The sequence below is a fragment of the Agelaius tricolor genome, unplaced genomic scaffold (assembly GCF_023055355.1).
Source record: "Agelaius tricolor isolate 1412-34295 unplaced genomic scaffold, bAgeTri1.0.p SCAF_21, whole genome shotgun sequence".
NCBI lineage: Eukaryota > Metazoa > Chordata > Aves > Passeriformes > Icteridae > Agelaius > Agelaius tricolor.
Genome location: NW_027269281.1, coordinates 10,805,174 through 10,817,482, shown reverse-complemented (window position 1 = coordinate 10,817,482; position 12,309 = coordinate 10,805,174). Strand labels below are relative to the sequence as shown.

The window sequence follows — 12,309 nt, the reverse complement described above, 5'->3', positions numbered from 1 at the left end:
TTCCCACTAGGATTCTTCTCTACTCTTCTACTATCTCTTGCTTGCCCAGACCTCTCTCACACTGGCCCATTTTCTTCCTCATCTTCCACTCTATCTTCTAGGAAAGGTCAATGTTCTGTAAAGTTCTCATTCTCCAAAAAGGGGTTAAAAGCTCCTACAAGCGGCCGGCTGAACCCCCCCCCTCTTCTCCGTCCCAGCCGTGCTGCCAGCACAGGCCCATGTTTATCAAGCTTCAAGGTCACAGTCTCAGGCAGCGGCTCTTTCTCTCTCTCTCTGTGTCTCTCAGGGGGGGCTGCCCGATGGCTCCCGGTGTCTCTCTCTCTCTCTCTCTCTTCCACCCTTCCACCCCGGGGCTCAGGCCTACCTCTCTCGGCCACATGGCTTTTCCCCTCCCCCTGCCCAGCCAGCAGCTGGGCCGGGGGAGAGACCCGAACTCTTTCCCGCCGGAAACCCAAGAGGCCCTCCCAGGGGAGAGCTCTGCTTTTAACCCCGTGTTCTCAGAGGAGTGTCCATGTCCCAATGGCCAGGTTAAATGCCAATATTAAAGTCTGAATATCCATTGGCCAAAAACACAGCATCCCAAAAAACACATTTCCTGTCAAACCACCACATTAGGTAAAAAGGGGAAGCAGCTCAGGAAATGTTGAAGATGCACAGGGAAGATATTGAGCTCTCATAGGGGAGAGTAAAAGGACCTTGGAACTGCTTTTAGATAGAGATGGTATAAGATCTAGTGTAATATAAGAAAATATAATTTTCATATTAATATTTTTCCCTTTGTGTGATTCAGTGTTTGATAGTTTAATCTTTTCTTTAACATTGCCAAAATGTTTGTAAGTTATAGAAAAGCAACAGAAATGTCTCAACATCTGGCACTCACAGCAGCATTAGTTTTTTGCCAAGCAAAATGCAAGTACTGAACTAAATGGGCTGTGGTCAGATTAGATCACCCCTGTAAGAATCCGCACACCCTCTCTTCCCCTCCTTCTTCCTTTGTGTGAAAATCTAAATTCCATTATGTTTACTGGAGTAGGTAAAAATGACAGCAAGTAAAATATAATTTGTAGAGACTAACAGCTGTTGTTTCTGGGAGAGACAAATAGCAGGGCAGATAGATTTCTTTTCAACCTCGAATTCTGTATTAAGCTTGTTTTAATTTTTTTTTTTTATATAGACTTGCAACCAGTTACTTACTCGGAGCCTGCGTTTTGGTGTTCAATAGCATATTATGAATTGAATCAGAGAGTGGGAGAAACCTTCCATGCATCCCAGCCTTCTCTGACTGTAGATGGCTTTACAGATCCATCAAATTCAGAACGATTTTGTCTAGGTTTGCTTTCCAACGTAAACAGAAATGCTACAGTGGAAATGACAAGGCGACACATAGGTAAAGATCTCTGATCTTTAATTTCATTTTAGACGTTAAATTATCTGGAATGATCCAGGTAGGATGGGCAGATCTGTGTTTTGGGTTCCTTTCCCCCTTGTGCAGCCAGCCATAGAACTTCTCCCTTGGGGCTTGCAAAGAGGAGCTTGATCTCTCTTGCTAAGGACAGAAGTGGAAAAATAGAGAGGTCTCTGCTTCTGAAATTGAGGAGAAATATAGCTGCTTCTGTTACTGCAGCCTGTTGCAATTGGGAAGAGATGTAGTGATGGCTACAGCTGAAAGGATCTCCCTTTCCTCAATCAGTAGTCACTAAGCTGATGGCAGCAGCAGTCACACAACTGTCAGAATGCAAGCAGCACAGAAGGAAGCCACTCAACTGTAGGGGATTTCTGTTGCTCATGTTGCTGTTCTCTGCCTTCTGGAAAGAGATGACGCACCAAAGTATCCCAAGGGGCAGATATTTGGCTTTCAGGCTCTTCATTGGACTGCTCTGCCCTAGGTAGCATTTATATTCAGAGTTGCTTATAATTGAAATTAAGCTTTAATTGCAAAATATTAGCATGTTGCTTAGTTTATTCTAATTTATAAAATGCAGCATGAACATTGGTAGTACTTGAATGCTTTTCTGAAATGGGAAAAGCTGCAGTTAAGATAACATGCTGTTTTGACATTATTAAGATTTTCTTTGTAATGGTTAGTAAAGAATATTGTTTTCTACAATGTTTCGTTGATGAAGAGAGACGGGGAAGACTGGTTCAGTGATCAGAATCTGATTTATTGTGGGATACAAACACTTATATACTATTTTAGGGAGACTAGTAATGTGAAGTACAATGATTAGGTTAAAATCACATTCACAAACTTATGCATATTACAACATCTCTTGCTTGCAGAGTTTAATGAGATTTTCTTTTTCTGGTAAACCTGCCTGATTTAATCTTCTTGCAATCTAGATCTAATTTTCAAAGTTCCATTTGCTTTTGCCAAGGTATTTTGTTTATCAAATCTCATGCTAATAAGGTCCAAAGTCCATCATCTGTCTTGTGTCCCCCAACATCCCAACAATGCAGTGTCTTTGCTTTAGGTTCTTCAATAAACTAGCCTTTTTTTTTCTGGATTCTTTTATTTAGCAGTATTCATTAGGTTTTTTGGTTTGATTTTTAGTAAAAATTTCAACTTCTTTAATAGAACCTTCTGATTGCCTCTATGCCAATTCTAAATGCTTGTCTAATAAAAATTTAGATGTGCAGAAGCCCAGGCTATACCTGTGCTAACTAATCAAAATGATCAGTGATGAGGAAAAGCAAAAATGTAAGGAACTCTTACTGTTTTTAATAGACCAATTCACATTTTGTTTGAAAAATTGTTTTAAAGAAAAGGGGAAATAGGAACTATGGCCTTTAAAGAACCTGGTAATTATAAATAGCTTTCTTTGAGAGCTCAATTGTACATTACTTATCTTCTGCTAGAAATAAGCCATGCAAGTTTTTTCCACTCTGAGAGAGAGAACAAAACCACAATTTAAAAGTGAACTATAATATTTCTTAGGGGTTTTTTTGTAATAGGGCTGAATGAATTCATGTTGATTTTGCTCAAGTACTACAGAGAAAGGGGTATGCAGTGGGTTGTGAAATTGTATGGGTGCATGTAAGCAAAGAGTGTTGAAGTGGTACACTGTGTTTTCCTTTTTTGCCATAGTGGCCTGTGCTCCTTCATATACAAAACTTTAATACTAGCACAAGTTTTAACTCTGTTGAACCTAATATTTTTGATTCTGGTATTTCTTTAACTAAAAAATTATTTGTAATCAACACTGCTTTCTAATTTTGATTGGGTTATAAGCCATTACATGGCTAGAAAATTCTATCTCACTCTTGACCAAAAATTATTCTGCTTCTCCTTCAACTATTTTGAGTTTGTGGGAGGAAAAATGCAAGTTAATTGTGTTCTGCTCCCGCTACAGCTGTCAGCCCAGCAGTGTTGTCCTGTAGATTATTGATTTCTGTTTCTGTTATGAAGAAAAACTGTGGCCTTCTCTGAAACAAAATCCTCTCTTGTTTGTTAATCTTCTTGGGCCATATCATAACTAGAGTTCTTTTGAATTTTGCTACAGGAAGGGGAGTACGTCTCTATTACATTGGTGGAGAAGTTTTTGCTGAGTGCTTAAGTGATAGTGCAATTTTTGTTCAGAGCCCCAACTGTAATCAAAGATATGGCTGGCATCCTGCAACTGTGTGCAAAATTCCACCAGGTTAGTAGCTTGCCAAAGGTATTGTGTAAAAATATTCAGTGAATGTATTCATTGGACATTTGATTTCCTTTTCATAGTTTCTTCATAGTTTTGGGTTTCTGTGTAGCAAACACAAATATTCACTGATTGATTGTACTCTTTGGACTTTTTTCTTTATAGGATGCAACCTAAAAATCTTTAATAACCAAGAATTTGCTGCTCTTCTGGCTCAATCTGTGAATCAAGGTTTTGAAGCAGTTTATCAGCTTACTAGAATGTGTACCATAAGAATGAGTTTTGTTAAAGGATGGGGAGCTGAATACAGGTAAAAAACTTTCGGTTTTCATTTTAAAGTTAATTTTTCTTCTTTCGTTAATCCACTATTTCTGTCTGGTTTGAAAGCTGTACCTACAGGCTTCTTAGTGCTACTGTAGACATGCTGTCTGCAAGTTGAACACCATATTTTCCTTTTTCTCCCTCCTCAGCTATTGAGTTTTTAAGTTATAAAGACCAGAAATTGATTTTAGTATTATAGTCAGCTGTTGAGCAAGGAATGTTGTCAAAGTTGTTTCCTCACTTGGTTCTGCTTGCTTGCTTATTATGGTAAAATCACTGACAATATCTAGAAGTTTCACAGTTTGTGCGGAGAGATTATTTGCTGTTTGTTAGATGTACAGTAATTTTGGTCTCTGTCCTGTTCTGTGTGGAGTATAATGAGTTCATTAGGTTGTGGTGAGGGATGCAATTGATAGTATCTTACAGAAAGAACTGAAGTCATTTGGAGTGCATTCTGCAGAAAGAAACAGCTGGAGAACATGCATTTAAGGGTTGACAAATATTTTGGAACTTGTAATGGAAAAAACTTTGTGGGAGTAAGATGACTGTGTTTATGTAGTAAAACAGCTAAAAAATTTTTTGAGTGGAAAAAATAGCCGTGTATCTGCTTTTTGAATAGATTCCAATTATATTCTTTATTTAAACAAATTCCTTAAACCTCTCTAGAAATTGTCCCCTGAAAGAATGAAGTCTGACGTATCAATACCCTATTGTAATACATAATGACTTTTTTAAAATCCATATAATTTCTGAAGTTCAATAATGGTGTGTTGGTTCCACTGTGAATCTTGAGAGTTTGTTTCTTTTATCTGCTCTTGAAATATACACATGTAAATAGCAGCATCATTATGTGGGGGGAGGCTTCTCAGATAAATTAAGCCAATTTTGTAGAAGTCTAATTAGATGAAATGAGAAAATTGAGTAATGGAATAAATTGGTACCTCTTTGTTAATAAGAGATACGCAAAAAATAATGTAGCTCAAGTTTAAAGAACTATTGCATTTGTCAGGAAAATTAATCCACAAACATCAGAGGTTTATGTCCAAAAAGGAGACAGAGGAGTCCTTTTACTTTATTCGAATAAAGGGAGAGGCCATGGGGTGTTCCCCTGGGATCTCTCAAATTTTTAGAGGACGCAGCCTCCTTTTTATCCTAATATCCCGGCTGCATTACCCTTCTGTCTTTCCCCATTGGCTGAGGTACTTGAGAGGTACAGACTTCCCGAAATGCCTGATACTCAAGATTTCCCTCTAATGTATAACCCTCCTTTTAAAATTTTTAATTCTTATGGAATTTAGGGTTTTTCCCCATTGTTTCTTTCATCTTTCAATATCTAATTTCATTTATCAGCAAACCTACAGTTTGTTTGTAAAGGTAAATATCTTTCTCCATTCATCAGTCAGTGGAATCCTTCCCATTGTTTCTTTTATCTCTCAGTGCTAGTTTTATCTACCAGCAGACCCACAGTTCGTTTGTAAAGACAAATCCATCATTCCTCTCAGATTTGTCTCAAAAGAAGTATGTGTACATTTACACATACTTAAATACAATATTCAAATCAGAACAGAAGGGGCTTTATCAGTCAGATTATATGGAAACAACTTGAAGTGAATGGAGTGTAAGTGCTGAGTTAAAACAGTGAGGAGCCCTTCGGTAAATTTGTTTCTAAGGAGGGAGAATGTTGGTTGTTATCAGTCTGTTGAGAGATCATAGGATTAAAAAAACTGCAGTGCAAACACTGCTAGAACACCACAGAAACTGATTACTGGCATAATGCTGAACTAATTTCTTTGCATCTCTATTTAAAATTATGCTAATAAAGTATTGATGCACAAAACCTGTAAGTTATGCTGCAGTTGTGATTAAAGCAAGACGAGGCTGCTCCTGTGTTGCAGTGTGATGTAATAGCCTGTCCATCCGGGTTCTTTCCCCAGGTGTGCCAATAACCCCTCCCTTCCCCTTGCTGAGTGCTGTCTGTCAATCTTGGCATTCCAGAAAGGGAGTGGTGTGATTGGCGAAGTTCAAAAGATGCCTCTCAGCCCTGGGGACATTGGGCCATCCAGGTGTCATTTGTCCCCTGAGACGTTCCCCCCCCCCCCCTTACCTGGTTGGTGGGATCCCTACCCCTTCCCTCCCCCTCTCCCTGGCGTTAAAAGACACAGCAACCACGCGTTTTTTTTGTTCTGTTGGAGCTGTTGCTGGATTCAGAGGCCTGTGTGCCTGGAATAAAGCTCTGGATCGAAACCCTCCAGCAGAACACGACTCCTTTTCCTTCACCTCGCCTAAAACTTTTCCACCAGAGGTAAACCTGAGCTCCTGCATGCCTGGACTTGTCCCAAGCAGCCAGCTGCAGCATCCAGCTAGCCAAAGGTGTCTCTGAGGTGAAACCACCACAGCTGCCACCTCTGGTCAAGCAGCAAGGGCCAGACGAGCCCAGGCACGTTCCATCCAGCTATATTGGTATTTAATTCCAATACTCCTGCAAACACAACCTTGAATTTAAATGAATGTAGTCTGAATTGTCAAAATATTGGGGGTTGGGTTTTCCTTTTCTTTCCTTTTCTTTCCTTTCCTTTTCTTTCCTTTTCTTTCCTTTTCTTTCCTTGTTACTTGTGGATTTTTTTCCCATTGAGTTGCTAAGAAATACTGATGACTGGGTGCTTGAGATGTCGGGAATGGAACGCCTCTGGTTTTTGGAAGTTTTCTCAGGGGTGGGGGGAGGAGGCGGGACTGGACCACAGAGATACCAAGAGAATAGAGGCAGGTAAATAATGAGGGCTGGGGAGTTGGGGATTCTCTCTCTTGCTCTTTGGCATCAGAGGAGGACAGCCAGGCTGTTGCTTACTGCGGGGAGAATTCACCGGCACTGCTGGAGCTCAGTCCTGAGTGAGGGACCTATCACCATATGCTCTTATGCCCTGGGAAATCCTGAACTTCATCTCTCCCTGCTCTTCTCAGCACCAGGCTGTCGCTGCCCCACCCCTGCTGTTTCTTTGGTACTGCTCTGGGTTTCTCCACACTGTAGCCAGCACCATCCTGGAGTTCCAGCTATCACCGCTGACCTTCTGATACATCTCGTCCACCACCCCGGAATTTTTGCTCATTCCTGCCAGCTGTGACAGTAACTGCACCAAAGGGGAAAGTGCCAGCAGCTGAGAAGGCTGTTTCTGGATCCCTGGTTCTGTTTGTTGTTAATGCCATAGTTATTGTTCTTTTGTTTGCCTTTGTTATAAATGAATTAGCCAATTTGATTAATGAGGAGAATTTGTTCCATAATTAAAATACAATTGCAAAAAGGCCACAAGCAAAGATCAGATCAGTGCTGAAGTAGGCTAACAGCATTGGGTGAGACGGGGGGGGGGGGGGGGGGGGGCTACTATGACTCCTCTCCACTGTGCATCACGAAGAGACAGCTCTCACAAAGTCTTTTTTATATATTTCCAAGCTCTGAGGGTGGCCGGGGAGGGTTTCTTGCTTTTTTATCGTTGATCTTATCCTTTTAGCATATTTATGTAGTGTTTCCTTTCTTGCTGCCGCTCTTGCTGAGAGTTTCCTGAAACTGGTAAATAATTCACCTTGTTAGAGGAAAATCTCCTGCAATATACATTCTAGGAGACACATATTTATCTTATCGATGATGCATATCGAATGCATATTGCTGGGATTTGGTCAGACGAATAATCCTCTGGAATCAACATTTCTGGAGACGAATATTCAGGCTAGGATTTTGATGCATATTGCTGTAATCCCATCAGAGGGAATTTCCTGGAACCCTCCTTTGGTGTATGCTAGGATTTTCATCAGGCGAGATTACTGTAGCCTCAGCACGAATTTATACATATAATCTATTACACCTTGTTTTACATACCAGTAAAGAACTGTTATCCCTATCCTCATATCTTTTCCTGAGAGCCCCTTAATTTCAAAATTATAATAATTCGGAGGGAGGGGGTTTACACTCTCCATTCCAAGGGAAGCTCCTGCCTTCCTTAGCAGACACCTGTCTTTCAAACCAAAACACAAAATAGACCAGGAGGCACTTTAAAATCCATCATTCTTGTTCAAATTTCTGTGCTTCATCATTATGTCAAAAAGGTTTTTTATACAACAGGCCTGGGCAAAGCCAGAGCATTACTTATATTTTATGCTATGTGTGTAAATGCACAGGTATGGCAAAGTGGTACATTTTGTTTATTTACCAAGCTTATAAGCTTGGTAGACAAAATAGTTTATAGCTTTTTGCTCAACACATGTTGGCTAAAATTGAGGATGGTGGTAGAAGTTCAGATCAGCAGTCAAGTGTTCACGTTATCACAAGAACTATTCAGGTCTAGGATCATCTTCTGAAGAGAGTTCAGTAGAGATATAATTACAGCAAACAGTGATATGTGAGCTGGAAATCTGTGGGTAGAAGAGGCTGAATTTTAGCTTTGAGACAGCTGCAAAGCAACTGTTGCTATTTTGTCAACTTCTGCCAGTGTAGTGCAAAGCTAGGGTTGTTGAACAGAACCAGTTATAAAATTCTGAAGAAGTGTGTTGTGGAACACATTGTAGGGGAGTTAACAGCATTGGAATAATGAACTTCCCTCTTTGGGAAAGGATTCGAGACTAAATGGAATTCTGTTTCCTGTGATTTAAGTTGTTCTATTGGATCACTTTATTTTAGCTTAGACATTTGGGGCTAAGATAAACAATGTTTTTTAGAGTGCTGAGAGTGCACAGACCCCAGCTGCTTTCTTTTCCTAGAAAATGTGAAATCACCGACAACTTTGGAAATTCATCTTCTCTCTAGCTTAATTTTTCTGCCTTTTCAGTTCCTCTGTTTATATAAATAGATTTCCTTAAAGCGAAGGGTTGCAGTGCCAACAGTAAAAATGAAGGGGCTGGGTTTGTGTCTGACTACTCTGCTGCCTTTGAATCTTAATCTTGCTTTGACTTTGGGATAGCTAAAATTACTAGGAAAAACTGTTTTAGCAACAGTAGTCTTGGCAGTCAAGTTTGGGAAAATTCCCATGCCTGGAGCAGGTATAGTGAAATAACAAAATTTTTCAGGCACAGTATGTCTGATACTGATTTTTTTTTACTTTGGAGATGAAAAGGAAAATTTTTGAACAACAGGTCTCTGAAACAACAATATATGGGTGAGTGAATGAAACTTTTTTGATTGTCAGCCCTTCAATTTTACTGAGACTTGTGAGAGGGTTTTTAATTAAGGCCTTCTATTGTGAAAAATTATAGGTAAGTTTATATTGAAGACAATGGAAACACAATTTTTACTTTGGTTGTTTTTGTGAGGATGTTGCAGTGCAAAACACATGTAGAAATGTAAGATTACAGAAAATTGGAGATAAAAGTTTACTGTTCCTTTGAGATAGCATCAGTTAGCACAGTATAACCACACACTGTGTTTTGACAGTGTTTCTGACATCTAGCAGTTTCCTTATACATTTATCTTGTCATTTGCTCCAAAAAAGCCAGACCTTATGATCATCATAGCATTCGGCTGTTTGACCATGCTAATAGTGCAGAGTCAAGGGTTTCTAGTTTGTATTCCTCAGTAATTGTCTACAAAATTCAAACCCAGTTATGCATGCAGACTCTTTGAAGGTTGTGATGCAGCTGCACACAGCTATCTGTGATGTGAACACCACATTGGTTGGACAATCTTCAGTTTAGAATTTATTTTTAGATGTAAAGCTCTTGGTGTGGTACTTGAAGCAAATGCTGAAGCTCTTATTCTCCAGAGCAGAATATTCTCAATGTATTATGGACAAGCATCTAATTATTGATGTGTCTTACAGACGTGGAGTGTTTTGGAGTTTTTGTTGGTATTTTTCCTTCAAAGACTGTCTGAAACAAGTTTAGTAACAGTTATGGTAATGGTTGTGGATTTTTATCTTTCTGTGTATGAGATATAGATGGAAACAGATTTGATCATATTATGGAGAACCTTATGGTAGCTAAAGCTGCTTTCTGACTTCCCTATTATTTATTTTCTAGGCGGCAAACAGTAACAAGCACTCCTTGCTGGATTGAACTTCATCTGAATGGACCTCTACAATGGTTGGACAAAGTATTGACTCAGATGGGCTCCCCTTCAGTACGCTGCTCCAGCATGTCGTAAAACTCCTTCCTCTGTTACCAGTGGGCTAAATATCAAGGCTAATCAACAGACAATATAACACCTCGTCTGTCATAGTATTTGTGTGTGGTCCCCATGAACTGTTTACTATCTAAAAAGGTTTTTTAAAAAGAAAAAGAAAGAAAAACAGCACTTGAGGTCTCAGCAATTAAAGCACCTTGTGGATTCTGTTTCCTATGCTCTGCTACTAGATGAAAATTTAGTGTATAGAAATGCCTTCTTCAGAAAGAAAATGGGACTGTTCTCAAGACTCTTAATGGTGTTTTTATTGGGTATATAATTGAGTGTCCTAATGGTTTATCAATAACATGAATAACTAAGTATATGTACAGGTAATGCATCATGATCTCAAATATCGCAGTATTCTGCTGTTCTACATTTTAGTTCCCATAAATAGTTGCTTGGGTTTTTTTGATTTGGGTAAATCTCTTATAAAATTCCAAGACTCTACTCCCTTATTCTTTTTACTTTTTTAAATAAGCAGATTTTTGAATTGTCCTAAATATAAAAAGCTCAACTTTTTGCTGCCTTCTTAAAGAAAAAGAAAATCCCTCAATTGGAAAGTAAAGAAATGTCTTGAGATTCATCTGTGAAATTTTAAGACACTATATACTTAATGGGGCTTAAATCAATTCATATTATAAATTCCAAGTATCTATCACACTGAGAATCTACTTTTCCCTACCCATCTGAGTTGATGAATCTGGTGCCAGCATTATTGCTGGCAATGGTGTAATTTCAGACGTTTTTGTTTATCTTGAATCATTGAAGTCAGTGGTTTTTTTCTCATGGAATGAGAATTTATCGTAGCATTGGATACTGGATTAAGTACACAAGGTTATTGGCTTACCCCTTACATCTGTATTTTTCATTGAACAGATGTCACTAAAAATTGTGGGTTTTAGTTTTTAGAGCTAAATACCTTGAAAAACTCTTTCCCAAGGTAAACTACTCTTTCATATATGTTTTAAATAGATGCATCTTCTTAATATATTTCAGTAACAGATTTTAAATTTCTGATCTGTGTGGCTTTGTATAGCTTACTTGTATACCAGATCATACACATTCATTATGTCCTAATGGGTCTTGTTATTAAAAGTAGTTGCTTTTGCAAAACCTCTAGGATAGTGGTTGCTGAGGTATGACCAGCAAAGGAGGACTTCTAGGTTCTTTGTGAGTGCATGTTATTGTGAACCCTTGGACACTACAGCTGCACCATAATAAAAATATTCTGAAATATATTCTACAAATAAGTCTGGGTTGGGGATGGGTTGGGAAGCTATATAGAAGGGTTATTCTGACTTGAAAAATATATATCTTACTAACGAGCTTTGTGATCTAGCTGTCTGTCATTCTTTTGTTATTGTGGCAGTAGCGGGATTGTCTTTGTCTCTTTCCCATTGTTTCATCCATTACACTAGTACTGTACTTTGTAAGTACAGCTAGTGATAGCTTTTAGAACAAAAATGGGGCCAATGTTACAGCTTTTAATCTTTTAACTGAATTGACAATAGTGATGGATATTTTTATGCCAAAATGACTAGGGCATAGAAGCAATACCAAAAATCAAGCCTTGAAAAAGTGGGACGGACACCTTTCAAAAATTGGCAAAGAAGTTACCAATTTATGCTAGTTTTACCACTAGACTAATGTATTGGTAGAACTTGTGAACCTAAGAAATAAGCTTCATGTGTGTTGCATTTGCCTAACGTGAATACACTAATAAAACTTTTAATTCCCATGATGGTTGGGTTTTTATTAATTGCTGTCTATATTTTCTGTTGAAGGTTAGGAGTCATTCTAACCCACCCAAATAAATGGCACAACTGTCCTGCATGTTGTGGCTGGAAAGGTATAGTTTAGATGTTAAAATCACTTCTCATACAGCTGTTGTGCAGGTTCTGGATCTATGTGTGTTTAGCGGTACAGATTTCTACTCTCGATCAAATTTATTAAAGCAGTTGCTTTTTCCTACCACAATCAAATTGCATCCTACTAGCTCAGATGATTACTTTCACCTGTGAAACAGATAAGCACGACTTGTCTGGGTGAAAGACTCCCATTGCATTTATGAGCAGTTTGCAACTTGAATCAGTTGGATGGCCTAATTCTGTAGTCCCCTTACTGTGGATTTCTGTATGTGTTCTTTCAGTTACAGCAAAATTACTTGCTTTGCCTTGAATATTGTAATTAATAACCTCGACCGTACCCACC

The 12,309-nt window shown here is 38.8% G+C and overlaps 1 protein-coding gene across 2 annotated transcripts in view; it reads left to right on the top strand.

The window, feature by feature from the left end:
* The window catches only part of LOC139598994 (mothers against decapentaplegic homolog 2-like), an 81,458-nt gene extending 69,619 nt beyond the window's left edge, over positions 1 to 11,839 (top strand). For both annotated transcript variants that reach the window (XM_071445925.1, XM_071445924.1), the window contains 4 exons: positions 1,175 to 1,387; positions 3,501 to 3,638; positions 3,798 to 3,942; positions 9,954 to 11,839. In XM_071445925.1, the coding sequence (XP_071302026.1) occupies positions 1,175 to 1,387; positions 3,501 to 3,638; positions 3,798 to 3,942; positions 9,954 to 10,077 (620 nt within the window). In that variant the 3' untranslated portion in view covers positions 10,078 to 11,839. The remainder of the gene's footprint in view (positions 1 to 1,174; positions 1,388 to 3,500; positions 3,639 to 3,797; positions 3,943 to 9,953) is intronic.
* The last annotated feature ends 470 nt before the right edge of the window (positions 11,840 to 12,309 follow it).